Source organism: Phalacrocorax carbo, chromosome 6 (genome assembly GCF_963921805.1).
Source record: "Phalacrocorax carbo chromosome 6, bPhaCar2.1, whole genome shotgun sequence".
Taxonomy (NCBI): domain Eukaryota; kingdom Metazoa; phylum Chordata; class Aves; order Suliformes; family Phalacrocoracidae; genus Phalacrocorax; species Phalacrocorax carbo.
The window spans coordinates 14,717,253-14,736,315 of NC_087518.1; the positions used below are offsets into that span (position 1 = coordinate 14,717,253).

Consider the following 19,063-nt stretch of genomic DNA (forward strand, 5'->3'; position numbering starts at 1 on the left):
CGGGTAATGGGAATACAGAAATATAAATAAAATAAGGAGCTATCTTTTTGACAGGATTCCTATGAGCATATCCAGGGATTTAAAAAGTAACATTATCCAATCTGTGGTGCCAGACACTCACTTCAACATCTGGAACTTGCCCAGTGATTGTTATTTACAAACACAAAGATCAAAAAGGGAACACAGAGGAAGAATATAAGAACCACGGACAAGTACATCCTCTTGAACACTATGAGCAGCATCATTCAAGACAATACATCTTTATTTTGGTATGCTTGGAGTACAGATCTAATGCACAGCCCTAGACAAGTGGCCCCTCATTTCAGAAGGAGAAAGCTTGCTTCTCCAGGACTAAATTCAAGATTCTTTTAATGCCTAAGGAACAAGAGAAGCAAATGCAATACTTGATTCTTACATCAAGTTCAACATCGCTTCACAATGTTCCCCAAAAGTGTTACTGATACCATTTTCAATGACATTGCAAACAGTCAGATTATGTCTGGGGTTTTCAACTGGTTTGTTTGTGGGTTTGGGGTTTTTGTTTGTTTGTTTGTTGGTTTTGGTTTTTGGGGTGTTTTTGGTTGGGGTCCATCCCCCACCCCCGTATGGTTCTATGATTTGGGAAGTAAAAATTCTCTCCAGTTACATGGAAAGATACACAGATGTTCTTCCCAAAAATACTACTGCAAGCTAGATACAAATAAGTATATGGTCATTTATCATCTACCACTATACCTAAAGCACCCACCAACATACAAAGATGAATAGCTGCTCTACTTTCACAGCTATTAATATCAGCAAAACAGCTAAACTGGCTTTGAAAAAAAAAGGGCAATGGGTGTTTTAGGACAATGGCAGTACTCCAGGGAAACAAGACAGCTCTTTGAGGAAGCTGCCTCAATAGAATCTAAAATTACAGGAGAAATGAACCAACTAAACAGATTTGTTCTTAACCTTTATTCAGTGCTAAAAGCTAATGCTTTGGAGAAGTAGCCTCTTGGCTATAGCACCTCGGCTCTTTTAAAGCTGACCTGGTAAAGTAATAAATTTACATGCCAGGGGAGAACAGTCAGTCTCAAAACAGATTAATCCATGGGTACTGGGGCTTTTTTGGCTTCAGACTTTAACACCCAGAATTCACAAATCTGTTCTTGCAAAAACATAAAAAAATACATCAGTAATATTAGCTGTAGCATGTAATACTCACACAGCTTTCATAATGAAGAATCTTTCCTTTAAGGCATAAAGAAGAAATTAGTGATTTCAAGAAAAAAGAATTAGAGTATCTGAAGTTAAAGGCCAACAGACAGCTTTACCTTTGGGTCACATCAGGTGGGTCTACTGTGAGATTATATAATTCTAAAGTTCTTCTGTCAACACTCAGACCGAAAAAGATCTCCTAAAAGCTGCAGGAGCTTTATTTGCATAACAAATTAAGAGATAAAGAGGATTTAGCAGAGGGTCTCAAATAGACAGTGACTATGAAATGGTACCGAGCATTTTGATAGGCTTATAAAAATAATAAAGAAAACCCCTGCACTCTGTCCTTTAGCTATCAGTTCATGATAATTGAAAGAACAATGAGAAATGCTAAGGGAAAGGTAAAGCAACATATAACACATTATTATAACGATGACCAGACAAGACAGTAGTAATTGTTTAAATTCTAGCCTGTATAATTCCTTTTGGGGAATCTATAAAAAAGGCAGTAAAGCAACCTCTGGTTGCCAAACGGGTTTGAGAAAAGTCGTACCCAAACTCAGGGACGTGCCCCCCTCCCCGGGCCCCGGCGTGCACTCACCTCCCGGGCGGCTGAGGGGCCGCGGAGCGGGGCCGGGGCCCGGCCCCCCCCGCCGCGGGCCCGCCGCGACGCTGCGGCGCCAGGGCGCGGCGCCAGGGGGCGCCCCAGGCCGGCGGCCGCCCAGCTCCCTCACCCGCCGCTCTCCACAGATGAAGAGGGGAAAAAACAAACAAAACAACAACAACAAAAAAACCACACACACACAAAAAAAAACAACACCAAAACCCCTATTCCTCCTCCATTTGCTCTGCGAAACTCCAGTCACACACCTGCTGCATCATTCGGGAACATCTGTCACACGCCTCACCACGAAACTCCAGCAAACTACCGAGAGTTGCCCTGAGCCCTGATAAGGGGTTTATGCTGCAAAGGAGCATAAAAACAGGAATAAGGAAATAATTGTCTCAAAATTTTTGCTTCACAGAGAGAAAATTTGCAAATGATGCTCTCATTTTTATTTTCACTTGTTAACGTGGTAACAGCAGCCATGGCAATAATCAAAAAAGCACTTAAGAAACTGCCTCTTTTACTCTGCTCTGATCACTCCATGTATTTGACAAGCAGCATGCACTGGGTTTCCTCATCTGCACAGGCTTTTTCAAACACCACATGAGAGAAAAGATGTATTAAAGAGTCCAAACCTGACTAGAGAAAAAGTGCATAAACTGTATTTGAACTAAATCATCTGCTATTTGATCCTACTTGAAAGCCTGCTGCACCTTTCCATGCAGGGAAGTCACCACCAGTTCACTCCTGGAATGCTCTGGCACTGACTGGGAAATTTAGAAAGTGCTAAAAGAAGATAAACCACACTAATGCAGAGAAAAGCACAGTAAGATGATTAATAGATAAATACTGTATTAAGAAGAGGGAAATGAGCAGGCCTGTGCACCTGTTATTAATATAACAAGTGGACAAATAAGGAAGCAGGAGGATTGGAAACATTTCTCTCAGGCCTGTTAATGATTTCAGTTCAGCTGCAGAAAGCAGAGGAATTGATGCTCATGTAAGATATCCCAAAAGAAAACACATACTGAATGTGCCATTATTTTAATGAAACAAATCAAGATCATATTTGCAAGGAAGTGACTTACTAAAACACAGCCTGAACAATAAAATAAAATGTATTCTAGCAATATTTAAGCAACTCAGAATTTACATAAGCAAATAAAAATCTACCTACTCTGTCATTACCTTATAATTACACACAGCAAAATGCTGAAATGTCTTGTGAAAGTAAGGCATTATGTAAATACCAGAATGCAAAATGGTTTTAAAGGGAATCACTAACTGAAGAACTACTTTCATGTCTGTTTCATTACTACATTAGGTTATCAGTAACATCTAAGATTACTGAAATGAAAAAAAAACGTTTTTATATGCATGCCAGTTGCATTCATGGGTAAACACTAACTGTGATGCAGCTGATTCATGCCCCAGCATGATGATACAATCTTCATTCATTGCTTTGGAGAGCATGAACTGGGAGGAAAGCAATTGTATGCTCTTCCTCATTAGCTAGATCAACACATTCACGAGTAACATGAGTACAGTTCCTATATTCAAAGCTAGAGAAGAGGAAAAGGAAGGCTGTACAACCTGATCACTCATTACACAAATGCCAGGTCACTGGGATCGTGTTTTGTAAAACTAACATAAAACCATTGGGAAGAACTATTACTGGCAAGAATTTGCTTATGATGAACTTTCCACAAACTTTCACATAAACTAATTGCTGATAAAAACAAGTGAACTCCAATTTTTTTTCCAACTACATCTTAAAACAACAACTTGTTTAGGTCTAAACACACATGAAAATTCAGCTTCTTTTAGAGAGGACAGCATCTCGTCAAATGAATAGTTCCAGGTTCATTAGATGCAAAGTATTCCTGTGATTTATTCCATGTATAATGCTAGTGTTCATAAATATTTGCAATCACTTCACATGAAATAACATTTTAAGTGACTCCCAGACAATTCCAACTAGACATCCAGGAGTTATATCTTTGCAACATAATTTTTGAAAAAAGTGAAACAATATATTGTGACCCTGACAACCACAAATCACTCAAAAATACTACAGCTTCAGAAGATCTCCACCACAAAATACTTCACCACCTCCACTGCTTAACAATGTTTTCTTTAAAGAGATATTCGTTAACCTTCCTCCAATACTTCAGACTTTGAGAACTATAAGCTACCTGGCTCAAGAATGGATAGAATTTGAGAGTAACAGATGAAGCAGGCTTCATATTTTTTTTGTTCACTGAATGCGCTTTAAAAATTCTACTGTTGGTACTATGGGTTGGCTTGCTGGGTTTTATTTTTGGGTTGGGGGGGTGGTGTGTGTTTTGGGGGGGGGGGGTTGGGGGTTTTTTTTGTTTGGCTTTTTTTGTGTGTGTGCAGGTTTGTGTTCTGGTTTTTTTTTTAAGAACTTCACCATCAGCATTTAACTTTAATATTTTTCTTTCATTTAATTCTTTTTCTAATATACCCCTCTTTAAGGATATAAGCTCTATGAAGTTCTTGTTCAGAAAAGTAGTCCAGTGGAAGAGCTGTGGATGACAGTTCTGCCATTTTATTGCCAAATCCCTCCGTTAACAGATTAGGATTCTTCAGAACAGAAAGCAGACCGACCCATTAGGTAACTTCAAAAAATCTTGACAACATTGATTACAATCTAGTCATTCACATATGGACCAGTCTTCAGAAAGAGAAAGAAGTGGCTCCTGAAACACTACATAAATGCAAAAGAAAGAGACAGAGGCTGCATTTTTATTGATTAACACAGATACATAGCCATTACCATAATACAGGATCTCTGAGCGTACATACTGGGAAGAGGACACCAAGGAAGATAAACCAAACAAAAACCCCATCACCTCATTTTCAGCTAGTTTTTCTATCCTCATTTTAAAGTACCTGCAGAAACCAAATCAATAGCAGTCACAGAAATAAAAGGTAGGTATCTTGACAAGAATAAAAGTAACCGGTTTCAAACCTATACCCAGTACTTTATCAAGAAATGCAGTTTCATATTTCTGCTGCATTATTAGCTGAAACTTCAGGGTTCACAGGCTTGACAGAAAGGTAGTTACAAAAATAAAATAAAATTAAAAAAAAAACCACACAAAAAAAAACCCCAAAAACCCCACACAGCACTAAGCACACATGCCCATGCTGCACTTCTTAAATTGCTGTAAGTCAATTTAAGTGAGACAATAGCTAAACATGTGGTCCCAGTTGGGCCTCCTTTTCTGGGTCTGCATTTCCACTACACACACTAGCACCCATACAGCCACAGAAGAAGGTGGACTGTGGAAGCAACCCAGTTAAAATCTAGTTGGCAGGTGGGGGGTGTGTAGAGTCAGTGGTTTCAGATCATTTTCTTGACCCATTTGACTGCATGGTCAAAAGACACACTGCCAGCATAAAGGACGGAAGAGGTAACAAAAAAAAAAAACCCCACCCAAACTATTTTCTTACAACAGGAATACTGTTTACTCCTGAAGATTAGATTGTAATAAGATGTTCTAAATAAATATACTTGGGGAAAGAAAAAAAGAAAAAGATCCATACCCTTACCTTTCCGCGTGTTCTCCGTCACATCTACACCAAACTGGATGATGTCACCTGACATAATTTCACATGGTGGGCTTTCCTCAGATCCTCTACTCAGTCTCTGACTATTAATAAAGGTACCATTACTACTTTTAGTGTCTTGAAGATAGAACTGTAAAAACAAACAAAAAGAATACTAAAGTACCCGGAAAAAACCAAAACAAGTATGATGAAACATAAGCTCCAGTAAAATTTTATTTGCTATGAAATATAGCTTGACCTCCCAAAGTAGAGGACAAATGTATCAAACTCAAAACATCCTCCTCAGTATGCAATACCTTCACGTTATCAGGAAATATTTGTAATTGACATTTAGTTGTTTAACATATGATTGAATTCTAGCGCATAGACTATGCAAATAATTGTTACAAAGTGTACTTAACCTACTGCCTGCTGGAAAGGATCAGAAGTTGTTAGCAACAACACCTTTTGCCACACACATGTAAGAATTTATATTTACACTGGTCAACACACAAAAATTCTAACTTCTCATACATTTAAGGTACCAGTGTTCCATAACACAAATGTGCTGTAAGGAAGACTAGCACTGAGGGCACAAGGGAAACCTTTGGCAGAAGACAGAATTCCTGAATCTTAATATAAGACCATGGTGAAACTAAGGAAAGAAAATTAGGATGCTTTTACCTCTCAGCAATACTAATTCACAGCATTCAGTTAATCTCAAGATTGTTGCATTACCAAGTACCTTTGTAAACATTCATTTGTGGAGTTAATTAAATTTTAATAGCATCTTATTGAATCAGAAACTGCTTATGACAGAAGACTTCTAGTCAGAACTTCTGCATCTGAGAAGAGGTTACAGGTGAGTCACCAGGCAGAAGACTACAGTCACTGGCTGAGACCTGATCAGCAGACAGCATGAAAGGGGACTGGAATGTTATTAACCAGCCAGGTGTAACTACTGAAATGAGTCACTTTCGGTAGTTCAAAATGACAGTAGTTATTACAGGAACCTGACGGGATGGCAGAAATTCCTGCCTTCCTGTACTCATAAGGCATCTATATCACCAAGTCCCAAAGCAAACGTAAGCCTCGAGGAGATAAGTTGCCTTCAGAGAAATTAATGTATTCCCATGTTCTTCCTACAAAAGCAATTGATGATTTTTTTTCAGGATTACGTACAAACTTTTCCATGCTTTTATTTGCCTCTATTATCACACTCAAAAAAAGTTCTATATAGCTCAAAGCAATAGGGTCGAGGGAAAAAGTGGGTTTAAAATGGAGTAAGACACCAGCACTAGGGCTCTTCAGATCGCATACCAGAAAATGACACCAAGCGTCTGTATCTTACATGTTTGACCTGGGTACCACAAAGCAGTGCCCCTAACCTGAGAGCTCTAGTGCCACTGGGTCCAGAAGATGCAACTCAACACAGTAATCGGGGGGAATGCCAGCACAGAAAGGCTAAGCTAGGTGTACATAATGACAGAATGAAAAGCAGCACACGGAAGATTTTTCTCCAAGAGATATGCCTTTCGCCTTAAACTGAAGACAAAGAAAATAATAATCAGTCATATGTTCACAAAGATAAAGGGTAAGCAGAAAATTGTGGATAGATCAAGAAATTATGGCTGCATTCACTGCATTAACAATCAGACCCACCCTACTCTAAATAATAGTCTATATATTATGAAATACTACATATTACTACATAATAATATAACATGATATAACTTTTATAAATTATAAATCCAAAAGCCCATCAAATTGAGTATCTTGTTAATTTACTAATCTGAAAGTACTGAACCCTCTCATGGTTCAGTGCATTAAAAATAATTACTTTTTAACTTCCTGTTAGTTTTCAGTTAGCCTTCTGCACCATTTGAAAATCCTTCTGTTATGAAAAAGTGAGTCACAAGCAAGGAGAAACAAACATCCTTGTGCTTATTTGTTTTTCCCCACCCTTTTATTTCCTATGCATAATATCTGCCTTTTATCCCTCCAACTTTCTGATTAATCACTGCCCCTTGTAAAGACACTTCTGCATAATCTGCAGATGGGGCACATATGAGATAGCACAGGGAAATACAAGAGAGGGACCACAGGGAAGGAAGCACAACAGAGCATCACCAATATAAAACTTACAAAATACCAGTAGACTCTCAGAATTCAAACTGTGAAGAAAAAACGTAAACAAATAGCCACAGAAAATACACATTAAAGTTAATATTAAATTGACGTCCATTTAACTGTATGCTACTGAATTTAATTATGTGAATTTTAGAAAAGTGATGCTCTTGAAGTCTTTATAAACAGGATTAAAATGCTCTCCTCTTCCTGCATCTAGTAAAGAAATAAGTAAAACCAGCAACATGTTAATAAGCTGATGTCTAAGCAGAAATGCACTGACTTTAAGAATTAGCAAAAAGGATTCAGTCATCTTTAATGTAGCAGCTGATCAGCAACCCACAGCACTGGTCCATTTCACATGGCAAATTCAGACGTTTCCGTACTGATTTTCACTAGTTCAAATTATATTAAAGGTCTACCCCATCATCACTGTTGTATCATTACTAAAAGTTATCTTTAGAAAACAAAATCAAGCACAAGCCTTGAAAGAAACACGTGTATATGACAACCAGTATTTATGGTAGTATGCTGGTATTTAATATGCTCTTAATTATGCAGTATCCTTGGTGGGTTCTCCAGTTCCTAAAACAATGCCTTTTACACAGCAGCTATGTAACACAGTGCCTTCTGTGAAACCAGCACCATTTGTTCTTCTGCTTTCCAGTGCAACCAAACTTCAGCAGCAGTACCAGCTTAAAGAGTAACTATAAATCTTTCCCTTCCCCGATGCCCATTGCTGAGTTGCACCATCACCTCTTTAGCTGTACCATCACCTCTTTAGCTGTACGGGCTCAAGCATTTGTTTAGTCACTGCAAACCAGTTTTGAGAGCTGATGCAAGTTACATGAGGTGCTGCTTAAGCCAGTACTGCCAGAAAAAAGGGCAGCATATACTGACCTAATTACACTTGCTTTTATAATTCACACTTCCTTTCAGATCAAACTGAAGGCCCAGCCCTTTTGTGCATCCTATTAACAACTAGTCCAATCTGGAGCAGGGAGGATAGTCCATGAACATTCACCTCAGCTTCTGAGGACTGTAAAAGAATTATCGTGTCCTTAATTTAGATCACAACTATATATACGAACGGTTTGAGTGGTGGTTTTTCCTCTTTCTTAAAATACAAGGTAACACATGACTATTTAAGAAACTTACACTCCAGTGTCATAACACCTTCTCAGATAGAAAAAGAAATCCCAGCCCACATTTCCTCCTTAGTAATTTATGTTCTCATGATAGTTCACATCCTCTCTCATTCATACCCCATTAATAAACTCAGTTAACTGCAGACATCCTTCTATGCTGCTTCCACAGAATTTATGAAGACTTTATTCTAAAGTCAAACTTGCAGTACATCAGTACACTCACTCTTCTCCAGTACAGCCCATCTTCTTTAGAAACTGCATTAAGGAAGTTCCAAAAAATTACAAATTTTTGTTTCCATGTTATATAAGGAATTAATTTTACAAATTTAGGATTTATTATCTTTCAAGTTAATATTCAGTTTTGAAACTGAACAAAAGAACCTCCTCCTATAGTGTATAAAAAAATCTCATTCCATTTAAGTTCCATTGATTTCTAGGTCAACAACTCAGATTATGAGTACCACAGCTTGCTGAATCAGTCTCCATTTTACTTTGATACAGCTATATAGCACTACAATTTTTCCCCCCTGAAAAATTCATAATATTTCCTGATTAATGAAATAGAGAGAATATTCCATAGAGATCCCATATTATAATACATTAAACTTATGCACGTAACATATGAATCCTAGCTGATATTCGGAAGTTACAAAACTGCTATGCTCCAGAAGGGCAGATTTTACCTTTACCTATAAAAAACAGGTAGACTGTTTCTTCAAAGAAATAAAACCAAACAATAACAAAAAAACCATTCTGCTTAATGATTACTACTCCAACATCTTCCAAGCGGTAAGCAGAAGGTAACTCCTTACTTAGCCTGACAAGTGAGCAAGTCATGAAGTGCTTTGTTTCCCCAGCCATATGCAATTCTGGTATAGGACGAGACACTTCTGAAGGATCTCAGAGAAGACAACAGATGGGCTCAGAGATGCACAGAAAATCTTGAAAAGAAAGCAGCACACTTTTTCATTGATTTAATTACCTGGATTTAATTCCAGTGCAACACAAGGGTAGAGGAAACAACTGGTGAGCTTTTGGTTTAATGTCTTACTACAAGACACTAACTACTAGCACTACCTTTTTCATCTTGACAATAAACAGCGTCTCTCAATACACAGCATTATTTCACTGAGGCTCAAGCTAGAAATTTAACATGAAGTTCCAGAATTAGCCTAAAATGTAGCCAAACACATCATCAAAAATGGACTTTTAACTAACTTGCTAGTTCAACATTTTAGCTTTCTGAGAACAAAATTAAAATCTCAAAATAACAGCAGTGTATAAATATCAATCACACACTCAAAAGCCAAAGACAGAGATCTTTCCTTTGCTTAATTGTTCACTACAAGGTGAAGATGAAGAATAAGTGTTCCACATACAGGATGACCAAAAAAACTCCAAATGTTTAAAGAGTAAGTCCTCTATTAATGAGTTCTTGATTGTTTTGAAAAAACTCTTATGGCTTAACTATGTACCCCAAGTACAATACAAAGAACAAAAGAACCTCAAGTCTCTTCTAGGGTAGAACTGTACCAGTACTGCAGTACAGCAGTAAATCAAGAATGGCGATCAAGACAGACTCACATAACATTTGCTATTACTATGTATAGCCATCCTTTTCCATTTTAAGAGCACATTACTGCTACTCCACCTAACCCAGATAGCATGATTGTCCTGAACGGCAGTTTCTGAGAATTACAGTGAGGAGAACTACTGGAGAACTGAGACAGTTTGTCTGCAGACATGTGAGATTTACTCCATGAAGAGGAACAAATTCTACATCTAAAAATGCAGACATAGAACACAGCATAGATCTAAACATATTTCAACCGTATTCATTAGCTGAATTAAGTAAATAATAAGCACCAAAATGTAGGCCACTGCCTCTTTTACAGAAAGTAAATCATTAATATATTTTATTTATTAAATATATTTTCATTGCCTAGACAACTAATGTAGAAAGAGAATCCCAATTTCAGGACCACATAGTTTACCATTCTCTTCCTCATGTCTTATTTTCTGTGTGAAAGAAGCACACACAACTCCCTTGCACTTCTGAGCACTGTTATACAGGCTCTGAGGCATTAGTTTAAACCATTAAGATTTAAATTGTCAAATTCTGAACTATAGCCGCTAAGGAGATGACAACTTCATTTTTGCCCTGTTTATTACCACAAAGGGGCAGCAAGGCTGTCAGCTAGAGCTGTTAAGCCATAAAATGCTGCAGTTAAGATGACATTCTTCCCCTACTCATGCTACAAACTAAATGATCAATCATTAAACAATGCTGGCATTACAAATGCACCCCAAGTACTGATACTCGAATGCAGCAAGTAAATGGGGATCTACAAATTGGAATATTTGCCCCAGAGTAATACTTCAGTACAAAATTGTACTGAGCAGTACAACTATGTTTGTTTACTTGTTTCACCCTGAGTATTCTACTAGAAGACGAAGTACGCTGGCTTTGCACAATCTGAATTATGCACAAAGATTTTAGAACAATGCATAATGGGGTCAAACCAATATGGCCAACATTTATCACAGTGCAGCCAGAAAGCTTTTACAATTGAAAGATCATTTTATCTTCCTTGAAGTGTTAAAACTGAGTACTTTCATTTTGGAAGCAGTGTTTCTGCTAGCAGAGTACACGATGCAAACAACACTAAATTCCAGGTCACTCCTTTGGCTGTATGATAGAGAAGTTCAAATGCTAAATTATCTCCAGATCCAATTGACTGAGTTCCTCATTCTGGTCTGCTTAGACACATCCTAAATTCCTTTCCTCTCTCACTTGCCTAACTCCACCCATCTATCAAGGAAGTAGAAATATTTGTCTCCATAAGCAAGCATAATTCACAGGGTGGGGCACATCAAGCAAAATTGCTTTTCTATTTAGTCTTATATCTCTTAAACACATGGATCTAATAGCTCTTTGCTTGCTAAACACCAGCTCCTTCAACTTAGAAAGAAAACTAGTGCATTAACTTCTGAGTTCTTAGCAAATCTCCATTTTAAAATGAGTCTAGCTCTTTGCAGCAGGCACAGGCTGTGAAACTAAGTGACCAGCTGTGAAGGGATTTTCCCCATCAGATTGAACAAACTGAAGGAGTGGCAGACAGCTATTCAGTGACCGTAAGTACAGAAGGTCCCCAGAAAGAACCACAACTTGCTAGCAGCTTTCACTTAACTTCTTTAGAAAATAAACACAATCACTCTTTCTATGCAGTAAATACAAAAAAGGGAAAAGTTAATCTTCGTTGACATAGAACTGGACAAAAATATTCACCCTAAACTTTGAACTGAAAGTGTAAGCCTAATCTAAATCCAGCTACCCTGACGAAAAAGGTTAAAATCCTCAGCTACCCCCAGGAATTCAGTGCTATCCTTCCAAACCTGCCAGTAGCTCCAAGGGCTAGGAGGGACAGGACAGCACTTCTGCTGACCCAGTTGTTCCATGTCTGCTTACTCCTTGAAGTTCTGGTGACTGTACTGCCAGGACAACCCTGCTCATACTTGTAATTAAGCAAAATAAACTGTGCCAGTAAAAGCAGTTTTGCGCCAGCATAACCGAGTCTGGGTATGAACAGAGTTCAGCCTTTTCCGGATGCATCTGAAGTGCTGTGAAGTATTAAATCCTCTGCTGCTTGCCGTGTTCCAATCATTCAAGTGCTCTGAAGTTCACTACAGGCCCTGTCATTCAGCTTAACTTTTGTCTGAGCTGACGCAGGAGACTTTGCCTGAGAACAACACAGGGGCTGTGACTGGGGAAGGGAAGACGAGCTGGATTTATAGGGGAGCAGGAGGAACAACCACCCTAGGTAGAGGGTCAAACACCAAGAGGCACTAACAGCTTGAACTGTGCACAAAACAACCTTGAGTTACTCTAGTGTGTTCCTCGGTAGCAAAATGTCACCTTCCTCAACAAAACACAGCAAACATTTCCAGGTGTGTTGTACCTGCAAACATTTCAGCACAGACCTTCCTTTTGATATACTACATTGCAATGCTTATTTTAACTGGCAAGTTCTACAGATACTTACACATACCAATTTTAAATTATGGCACATTAAAAGCATTACAGAGGTAATACCATCTCCCACCTGTTGTACCCATTAGGCAAAAGCATTTACTTTCTAAACCACTATTCAAGCCCCACATTTGCTAGTAGTTTTAACTCAACTTACTGGTCTGAAGGTGAAAAGGACTTCAAGGTTCCTATTAGCTCTGGAACTAGGCTCAGGACTCAAGGTTACTATTAGTCAATAGCTGTATACTATTGTTCAATATTTGGAGTTATCCATATAATCTACTTTACATTAGCAAAACCCAGAAACAGGATGTCAGACATTTACTTTAAAAGGATTAAGTCTGTATTAGGAAGTGGTCATTATTTACAGAAAGGCTACTAAAGACTAAACAATACTTTTTAATTATTCAGTTTTAGAACAAGCTATGCAGAGCTTAAAAGCATTCTATTTAAATCCTTTGGGCTATGTATTATCAAACAAAATTTGAGCTGTACTGTTGCATTTTTCAAAGTAATTCACATTAAAATGAGATTGTCAGAAGATGGTTAAAAGTTTAAGTTCAGGACCTCAAACTATACCCCAATCCAAGTTCTCTAGTTTATAACAAAAGCAAAACCCCATGATCGCAATTCAAAGCTTGTGGATATATAAAAAAGAATGATGATGATGATCTCTACTACATTTCTCCAAAAGTTTGCTGTAATTAGGCATTGTTGCCCTCAACTTCAAACCATAGTCCCATACATCTTTCACAATCACTATACCATTCAAGACAGGTCAACTCACATGTGGTAATGGATGAAAGAAATGAGGCAGCTGAACCCAACACCATCCTAGTTATCTGCTCCTTACCCATCACAGAAAGCAGCAAAGATGGGTCAATGGCAGGGACAGCTGAACAACTCAGCGTGGTTCCACAATTCCTACTGTTTTCATTTTGCTTAATTTGGTCGGTATATAACAATGACCTGGACGAAAAGTGAGCATACTTCAGAAGCTGGTTCCTAAGCCATATACTCAACACCTCCCGCAACTGCAGCAGCATTCAAGATGAGAACAGCAGAGAGCAGGCTGTATTTATGATGTCAACCATCTGATTTCTGTCAGTTGCTATCAGAATCTCAAGACCTTAAAAGTACATTTCACAACTAGAATTTGGGGTTCTCTGTATTAGGAGATAGCTGTCTGAAGCTGGAGTAAACTAAGAAAACCATGATGGCTGCATCATCTTTGCTTTCATAAAGTAAGTAAACAAATTGCATTACAATTTCTGGAACCCCCTCCAACATCCCAATGATCAGTACAGAACTGTAAGAACATCACTAACCCACTTTCAGATTTCTTTTATTTACTTTAGCTCTAAATTGAGCTATCAACCCTCCAAACACCTAGAACAACAAAACCTCTGGAAAAAAATACAGTAGTGTTAAGGTGATGCTAATCTATATGGAAAAAATTCTTTCATATGAGTTGGTCATCATCGGATACCAACATTAAAGTAACAGCTTAGACAGAAAACAGTACTTTTGCTCTATGATTGCGCACTCATCCAAAACTTTGCATAAAAGGTGCCCAAGTCCTGTCTTTTTTTTGTTTGGGTTTTTTTTTGTGTGTTTTTGTTTTGTTTTGTTTTGTTTTTTTGACTAAAAAACCCTGGAACCAACCAACAACAATAGAAACATTAACTGAAATGATGGTTCCCCTTGCTAACCTATTCATTCTCACCTTCCTCTGGAAGAACTGGTGGCATTCAAGTAACCTCACAAACTATTTTCTAAAAACAACAATCTGTAACCTAACTTGACAGCTGTGAAGTTAACTCCTCCCAATCATCACATTCCATAATTGCAAAATGCAGTAAAACGCCCAGTCATCAATCCAGAAATGCATTCACTGTCAAAAGGAGCAGGATGACAAGATACTCCCCAAAAACCCCAAGATAAAATGCTTTACCACAAAATGTGACAATACCATACAAAAATAGATCTCTCTCCACATCAATGTCACTAGTTTTGATGCAAAAGGCTATTTTTAAAAAGAAGAGATCTAGAAGAAGAGTTCTAATTAACAAGTAAATTGGTTTATATATAGCCGACTGACTTGCTACAGTAAGACATCTGTCACTGTAGTTACTAATTATTACTCTCTAGAATACCTCTTTTACTTAACTTTTGTCCTCCCAGTTCACAAGAATTCCTGAAAATCAGCCTTCTGCTACAAATGCTGGATGGTTTCAGGACTGCTAGAAAAATTTTATATTTTTTCTCTTCACAGCTGAATCAAAGCATGTCCCTTCACATATGCCATGCTTTAAAACTTCCTTTTGTAAGTAAATCACAAAACAGATCAAGGACATTAACGGCCTCAGAAAAGGAGATGCAACTCCATTCAGAATAGCAACAAAGCAGAAAAGTTTCCTACCAAAAAAAAACTCCAAATCAGTACTAATTATATACGATTTTCTTGAGGAAAACAAGAACTTATGAGAATTTTCATGTAGGCCAAAAATTCAAAAGTAAAATTTTTATTCTACGTGAAATTCTCATCCTGAAGATGCTGAGAGATTTTTAAGGTATATTGCTGCCTTAACTGCTAAGCTAAAATACAGTAACAATAAAGTACAAAGGAAAGATTCCTGAAAAATGATTACTCACACATGGTCCTAAAATGCTCAAACTGGCTCATTAGAATACAAAAGCAATATAATGAAGAGACTTATTTTGTATTACTCTGTCATAGATGGCAATATCTTACACAACATACAGAGACTTAGAAAAAATTTCCTGCTCCATATTAAAAACCTGACAAGTGTAACGGACTCAAAACCAGTAAAAACTAGATAAAAATCAGGTTTCTAGAAGGATATTGTACTTGTTGCAAAGAAGTTGTTCTGCCATATTTCATTAAGGAAGCTCAGTCTCTTGTTACGCAAGACATTTATACAGCTACGTATCACATATCACTGTGATACCAGTGATTACTTTGCGTAATTTACATCAACTTCTATCACCACATCAAACATTTACCCTGGGGAAAACATACGGACAAGGTGACTTTCTGAGGTTTCTCTTAATGTTACTGTGTTCTCTATATTAATAAATTATGGAAACATACTGCAACTTAATATGGCTTTAAAATTAAGACATGAAATAAAACACTTCAATAGGCCATTACTCAGAAATCCAGGCTTCTTCAGGATAATCACTTAAGATAATAATTTCTAACCATAAAATATTGCTGAAATACTCATCAGTCCCAATGCCCTTACATGAATACTTTCCTCCAAAACTAGACTGAAAGCTACATCCTATTGCTTACCGTAATAAATTCAATGAGAGTTTGGCCACATGACATACTCAAACTTTGCAATAACAAAAGTAAATGTTATCTTGAAGTGTACAAAGTTCCAAAGACTGTATTTGTAAGATGCGTGTATCCAGATAAAAAGGATTATGAGCTCTATAAAGAGCAGGTTCCTATATATAACTCTAATTTGTCTTCAGCTGTATGTTCCTAAAGGTTGGCAATTTATCATTGCAATTCACTCTTACCTTCAAGTGGCAAAAGCACCTGTATTAAAATTCTGCACTAGGCAAAAATGCTAAGACTATTCAAGTAACTAAGATTTTTATTCTTAAATTCAAAAGAAGTGGTTTAAATTGACGTTACATTCTTTGACTAACTTCATAAAGTGCAAGATCAAAATAAACTGGGGTCTTGTCTCCGACTACAGCAAAGAAAAGTATAACATAAAAAGGGAGATTTGTCACGTTTGGACATAGCTTTGCCTTAATTAAGACTAGAGGTAAGGCATGAATCTCTCCTGGTCTCTAAATTTTAAGATACTTGTTGTTTAAAACCTTGCATAAAAAAAATAAAACCAAAGATATAAAAAAACCTACCAAAATGAACACTGAATTGTTTTAGTGGGAAATCATTGGAGTATAGGCAGAATTGACAGAAAAAGCAGAAGATAAATGAAAAGCAACTGTTGAGAAAAAAATGTTTAGGGAAGAAAAAAAGGAAACCATGACATACTATCAGGCCCTGGCACAGTAAATACTTAGAATAATAAAATCCAACACACTCATTATCCAGTTTGCTTCCTCAAAAATCTTGAATTAACGAGACAATTGATTAGCAAAAGATTAACTGGAATTGAAATTTCCTTAAGAAATTTGCATTACTGAACTTCTAGCAACAAAAAATTGCATTTTCATCTGCAAGCAAATGAAGCCAAGATTACCAGATACTCCACCGGGTGAAGAGCCAAAAGAGATGATCTACTTATACAAAAGCAAAAAGTATGAGGCAGCTCATTAGTGTATCAGGAAACTCCAACTCTCAACCATAATCCCAGACATTTCAAGGCAGGTGCAGTACTGCAAAAGCTGCTTAACAATCTTGCTACACACTGCTAAGGTTCTCCAGTTAGTTAATCATTACCTCAAAGCTCCTCTACTCCTTGCAAAGAAGAATCTCTTCTCACGTGTTCACTTTTCAACTGTATCGAGAATAAAGGGAAAAGTTGTTGAAGCTATTTCAACCTTTCCTCATTCCTACTCTTTCTACATAAGGTACTGTGTTTACCTACTGTCATTAATTCCATAGCACTGCTGTTTTATGACAGAGAAAACTCCCAGTGATCACACATTCCGATAAAAAAAACCCAACACATTGTATTTCACAAACATCTCCAAATGCACAGTGGTTTGGTGTTGTCACAATAACACTACATAAAAATTCTAAAAATATCCTGGAAAATTTATGAAGAAGTTGTCTCCTTTCCTTTTAGCAAGGGACATATTCCATGTGAAAGGACTCTTCTGATGAGACTACAGTATTTTCTTCTTCTAAAACAAACATCTGCAGCAGGCCTAGTTAGTTCATTTCTCCTTTGCACAAAGCAAAGATTTCTTGCTTTCTGACATCTGCTCTTGAATCATTTATTAACAGATGACAGGTGTCACAAGGAAAATAATGTTCAGCATGTTTCTGAACTACAGTTAAAATGACCATACTGAGGATAAGCTTAATGTTATGGTGATATAAATTTCAATGCAGCCAATAAAGGTGCAGAAGTACAAGTCCTAACTCAAAAAAACTACCTAAGTACAAATGACACTATACTAATTTTAATTATGTCAAACTAGCTATTTTTGTAACAGGTCCAAACCACAAATACAACCAAAAATACAGCATAGCGAGAGTTCACTGCACAATTCCTCATACTGAAAACAAGGCGTCACCAGAGCAATATGCTCATCCATGTTTTTCTGAAGACTTCCCTGCATCAAGCAAGGACGAAAACTTTAAGAAATTACTAAATTCACTTAATTTTCATTCTGTGTTTTGAACTTCAGCATTCCATACAGAGTGCAAACGCAATTAACTGGAAACCAAACACCATCAGAGAAGGGTGCGGTTCTGAAGACGGAAAATTCATTTTCCAGCACAGAGAAGAAATTTGACAATTGGGAGTTTAATACTGGTAGTCAAGGCACTGCCAAGTCATACCTCCAACAAAGTGAGAGCGAAAATAGTCTGGGAGGAGGCTGTATTTATTTGCAACTCATTCTTAGGTCCAGACTTTCAAAGCAAGCAGTAATTGAATGCTGGTATTCATGAACAAAGGCGGCCTATTCTGGTGTTCCTTTGAGATCAACAACTTTACAACAAAAATCATTAATTTCTTTTAAGCTTAAGGAAAGAAGTACCTACAGCATGCATCCACATACTGAAATGGGTCTGCCAGCAATATGAGAAATTGTATGAGCTGATTTTTTGACAGGCAATCTTAGAGAATATTAGTCAGCCATTTCTTTAGCTGTGTCCTACTGTCTTCAGAAGAAGAGGCAGGTGCTGCAGCCTTCTCACTGGTTTGGAACATCAGAACGACCCCAGCAGACACAGAGGAATGGGCAGAGCATAGATAAGATGTTCAAGGATATGGTAATTACAATTTCAAACACTCATGACTCATACCGGTCTTAGTCGAGGGCAAAAATCACATACATGGTACCTTGGGTTTACAGATTAAAAGGTTTGCTAACATGGCAAAACTTGCCAAGGTAATTATTCCAGCACAGCTTTCCACACAGACGAAAGTATTTCAGTGTCTTTTTTCTAGCTGTTTTCCATCATCTCCACAAAGTCATCAGGGACATTACACTGATAACACTGTGCCCATGAATTTTATTCTTCAGATAAGCTAAAAAAGCCCATCCCACCACCCCACCCACCCCCCCAAAAAACCTCAAAGACTCACAGAAAACTCTCAAACCTGAATGCCTTTTAAAATACCTTTATCAATATAAAAAGTACTTAGAACACATGACAACTGCCCATGACCAATCTGCCAGTGGGCACAAGGA

At 37.5% G+C, this 19,063-nt stretch overlaps 1 protein-coding gene across 28 annotated transcripts in view; it reads right to left on the reverse strand.

Annotated features, from left to right (window-relative positions):
• SLMAP (sarcolemma associated protein) overlaps positions 1–19,063 on the reverse strand; it is a 92,975-nt gene that overhangs the window by 48,035 nt on the left and 25,877 nt on the right. For 16 of the 28 annotated variants that reach the window (XM_064453840.1, XM_064453837.1, XM_064453826.1 and 13 more), the window contains exon 3: positions 5,381–5,534. In XM_064453840.1, the coding sequence (XP_064309910.1) occupies positions 5,381–5,534 (154 nt within the window). The remainder of the gene's footprint in view (positions 1–5,380; positions 5,535–19,063) is intronic. The other 12 variants (XM_064453827.1, XM_064453830.1, XM_064453818.1 and 9 more) reach the window with 1 other exon arrangement.